The following is a 4,588-nucleotide window of genomic DNA, read 5'->3' on the forward strand; positions in this document are numbered from 1 at the left end:
TGGATCCACATCTAAAGCGCAAGGCCAGGTGGTGGAAAGTGGAAAGTAGTTTGGGTGGCTAGTTTATTTAGACATGACGGGCTGAATGGCTACTTTGTTTCTATGTTTCTATAACGTGTCTATGTTTCTAATGCCAGTCTATTAGAAGGTGAAGGGTAATACTGATCAGATCAACAGGAACCCATGACCATGTTAGACCATGGTCAGGAAACCAATCAAAAACAGCAGGTGGTTATAACTGTTAACATCGGACATTTCGGAATGAATGTTGACCATATACAGTATTTCCCAAAAGGGTTCTATTAAATTTTGGTAGAGTCGGAATGATGTTTTTTTTTAACGTAATGCCTGAACGGTGGTGTGTGACCATTTAAAATAGTTAGGAAAACGTTAAGTCTGAAACGATGAGGAGTGTACGTGACAAACACTCCGGTTTACATTCCAATGATTGAGTAATGGATGATGACTAGAGATATCAGAGGCATTACGAACCGTCGTACTGAATGTCTGAGGAAACAGACAAGTTGAAGCATTAATCACTTGGGGAATATTTCGCCCGCCACACAATTCATGCCGTGTGCATTGACAAAAGAAATAATCATTGCAACAGAAAAAAAGATTTCAGTTGCTGAATAAAACAACCTGATTCATTAAATTATCCACCATCTCGAAATATATCAATTTCAAACTTGTTTCTGATTAAATTACTTTGAGGCATTAACATCGTTAGTGTAATCTCTTCGACTGTAAAATCAGAAATATCATGTAGGATATTTTAAGTGCATAGATTATAGGATATTTTAAATGTATAGATTATAGTATAATTCAGACGCAAATAGTTTGGGAAGTATAAATATGTATTGTTGTAAGTGGTAGTTCGATTAAATATCCTCGCAAAAGCAATATTTAATGTTCAGTTTACAAATATCAGGGGTTAAACTTTGAGTGTTTAACTGTATCTGGTGAATTTATAGGCTAGAAATTAATCGACATTTGATTGCATTTATACTCATTAAACGATGTGTGCATGAGGTCTGCAGGATGTGCTCTGGTATTGTCACGTCTTGTCTGCGAGCCGTCCGTCAATTGAATCTCCGCCCCATGTGCAATTCTATAAAGAGAGACTCCAGCTCTGGACTCAGTCAATGCGAATCGAGAATAACAGTTTCGTGTCGATCTCTGTGCGAAACACTTTATAAGGATACACCACAGAGTTACAGGATTGAAGACATTTGGAAAATCTTATTAAGTAGGCTTTGGAGGTAAGTGTGGAATGTTCTACCCTTGGCTGACTTGAACAACTCTGATACTTTGCACCTCTTGCCCATTTTCCTTGGTAGCTGCCAGTATTTTGTGATGTTCGCGAGGTGATGTGAGAGACGGCAGGAATCAGAACAATGTACACTTTAGCAGGTTGTACTCGCCTGTGTTTCGAAGCATGTTGCTGTACTTGAATGCCTCAGGACCCGCTGTTTGCTGATGATCTTTATCTAAGCAACATTGTTCGTGAGAGAAATGACCAAAACGAATCTGGCCGTGTCTTGTACTGAGCGGAAATTTTTGATTCCCTCACGCTGGGGAAGACTGACCGTTACCGCGTTGCTGACACATCGCCAGAACTGATAATTGCCTATCAGCAGCAGTGTGCCCACAGGCTGAAAACAAGCAGGGCTTGGAAACAGGGGCAAAATCCTAATGCTGTCCGCTTTTGTTTTTTTCTCTCCTCAGCAGGTTTCACCATGAGGATGGTTCACGTAGCTCTGCTGTACTGCTGTTTTGTCTATTCAGCCTATGCCAATGCAGACGCCAAATTGGATGTAGCTTCGGCATTTAAAAAAAGGCAAGTTTTCCATTTGTATCTCCTTCCTCCCCACCACCCCCGGGGTATTGTCACGCTGCCCCACTGAATCATGATGTCATATGATTTAATGTGTTTTGTTTAAAAGCGGAGGAACTTCAGCAGTTTGTGACCGTGCCCTGTTCTTACCGGGGTTACGCGTTTGTGTTCGCAGGTTGAACGCCTGGGCGTTAAGCCGAGCAAAGAGGGATCTGAAAGCTTCCAAACTGAAGAGTCAGGGGCTGATAGGAAACAGCCAGCAAGAGTTCGTGAGGACAGAAGATGTTAAGGAAAACTTCAACATCCAGTCCAGGTAATGAAAGCAAACCCTTTGAGCGACGAACCTGAAAAAAAATACAAACGATCCCAGATGGTTTTGCAAATCGATGGGAAACCTCACAAATTGTGAATTGATTGAAGTTGAAAGTTAAATTGGAGGATGGCAGGGGGACCCCAGCTAATCTGGAACTGCAGAGCGGTTAGATAAATAAGAGTAGATGGATGAGTTACATTGGTTTTTAAATGCACAAGGTCGCAGGCTGAGAGACGAGCGGAAAATACCAGGGAGAGCAAAAACAGGCGAGCGAAAGGATCCCAGTGTGATTCAGGACTCTGTGTCCTTGTGCTGTTGGAGAAATTGTCTCGGGTCTCAGAAGTCTTCTCAAAGTACTTCATGAAAACATGTACATCAAAGCTACCGATAAATTCCACCCCTGTTTTTGGGTTTATAAACTCTTTCCCGGGCTCATGTTTCCCCGTGTTTTATGATGTACTGGGTTTGTGAGAAAAACGAATCAGTTGACGCTGTATTACTGAGCTCAGCGACTGATGAGGGAGCCACTCGGTTTGGGGCTGGGCGCCAGTTTCTCGGGTTTGTTCTGACCGTGTGTTTTTTACTCTCGCAGCAGCTCAGAGGCGCACATCCGCGTCAAGCGCTACCGGCACGGCTTGCCGCGTTTCCCCCAGCTCCACCTGAACCGGCCGAGCTGCCAACTCGGGACGTGCCAGGTCCAGAAGCTGAGTCACCGGCTAAACCAGCTCCTCAATAACCCGGAGAAAGACAACATGGCTCGGTGGAGCACGTGGAGTCCCAACAGCTACGGCAGGAAACGGCGATCGGTGCGCTCCAAGATAGCGCTCATGGTGCCTCGGGAACACGGGAGTATTCACAGGACGTGACAAGCACAACACAAACTCTTCAGGACTGTCACTCCAGGCCCACCGCCCTGGGCTAGAATATTTATGACTGCTGATGGACATACCAACACTTGGCAAACTTTCCAAGGCACAGCAGAGATCAGAACTGGTAAAAAATTGCCAGCAATTGTTTTTGGGGAAGTTTCAGAGCGAATTGAATGAAGGAAAGGGCGCCATCTCTCAGCGAATGCCTTGGAATTCAGGGCTCACGGAGCCAAATTCCAGCTCATTATCTCCGGACTAGATTTGAAACGATGTTGTTTTTCTGTGTTTGGATTACAGGGAGTCTAAAATCCTGCTAGTATAAAAGGATTGCATCATACTTGAAGGCAATTTCTATTACAGAAAGTGCAATCGACGTTTTAATGTATGAAAGACTTTGTATATAAAATGGTTTAAACTATTTAACTTTTTTTCCTGTAACTGTACATCTGGACATAGAATTATTTTTATACGTGATATAAGTATATAAAGGGCATTGTAGTATCAGCAAATTTAGAATCATGTGTCCATTATTATGGAGGTAAATATGTTCACTAGTTACCTGACTCCTTTTTGTACATTCCAGACTTGCAATGACTGTATATGTTGTACAATCTATTTTGTCATAATGAATAAAGACAATAAACATTTGCCTACACTCTGATGCCTGTGGTTATTGGGTGCCTGCTTGTTAACAACTCAGGAGTGTCACAGCTCAGTTTGAGATTGGTCTGTATACAGCAACTCCGTGAGCATCACAGCTCAGGTTGAGTTTGATTCGGAGATTGGTTGAGATTGAAATTGGTCAGTATACATTCCCCCTTCGGCGCATCTTTGAGTCAACATTTGGATTGAACTCTACAATGTGAGCACACCCTACAGCAGCTAGTCAGATCACGCAAGTTGTTTGAGAAAAGGGAGAATACATTAACAGTGAACAATTGCATTTCACTCTGGATGGTTCGTTCTGAAGGTGAAAGTTAGGGCAGTGTCTGACTTGTTGATGCTCCGTACTCGGAGCAAACCACAATGAGACCAAATAACGAAGTTGGGTGTGTTTTTTTTACCGTCAAAGCCCGCAGCGCCACCTGATGAAAAACGCAGAAACTACAAGAAGCAAGAATAGAGTTAATTGGTCCTTAGTTCTGTTTACCAAAGTAAGATTATAATCTATGCAAAAGCATATCACCCTCAACATATTGTGAAGTGTTCGCCATAAAATCACTCAGGCATGTTGTTTTGTGTTTTGCCCCGCAGATATAGATGGGTTGAGCTGCCATAAAATGTCGGGGAAGGATAAAAACCTAACAGGGATGATTCATGTTTAAAGTTCATAGCGCACTGTTTACATTAGATCCTACCATGCCAGGCAAGTTTCTACAACCTCTGAAAAGCTTCTTGTGGTGGAGTTTTTGTGTCCAAGCTCTGAGTCAGTAGGCTCCGGTTCAAATCCCACGTTCTCCAGGAATGTATGATAACATCCCTGAACAGGTTGATTAGAAAATAACTATCCCAGCGCTGATACAATGTTTGGTTTGCACGTGCTTTTATCCGTATTACAAATTTGATTTC

General features: G+C 42.7%; 1 protein-coding gene across 3 annotated transcripts; it reads left to right on the forward strand.

Annotated features, from left to right (window-relative positions):
* The first annotated feature begins 1,128 nt into the window (after window positions 1-1,128).
* adma (adrenomedullin a) lies at window positions 1,129-3,674 on the forward strand. 3 transcript variants are annotated; one of them, XM_043705906.2, is made up of 4 exons: window positions 1,129-1,262; window positions 1,729-1,840; window positions 2,013-2,150; window positions 2,743-3,674. In XM_043705906.2, the coding sequence occupies exons 2-4, from the start codon at window positions 1,740-1,742 to the stop codon at window positions 3,014-3,016; spliced, it is 513 nt and encodes a 170-aa protein (XP_043561841.1). In that variant the 5' UTR covers window positions 1,129-1,262; window positions 1,729-1,739; the 3' UTR covers window positions 3,017-3,674. The 3 variants fall into 3 exon arrangements, with proteins under 3 accessions (XP_043561841.1, XP_043561843.1, XP_043561842.1); XM_043705908.2 differs by having other exon boundaries at window positions 2,746-3,674; XM_043705907.2 differs by having other exon boundaries at window positions 1,145-1,262; window positions 1,732-1,840.
* The last annotated feature ends 914 nt before the right edge of the window (window positions 3,675-4,588 follow it).

Source organism: Chiloscyllium plagiosum, unplaced genomic scaffold (genome assembly GCF_037043375.1).
Source record: "Chiloscyllium plagiosum isolate Xiang-an unplaced genomic scaffold, Cpla_swu_hap1 HiC_scaffold_18, whole genome shotgun sequence".
Lineage (NCBI taxonomy): Eukaryota > Metazoa > Chordata > Chondrichthyes > Orectolobiformes > Hemiscylliidae > Chiloscyllium > Chiloscyllium plagiosum.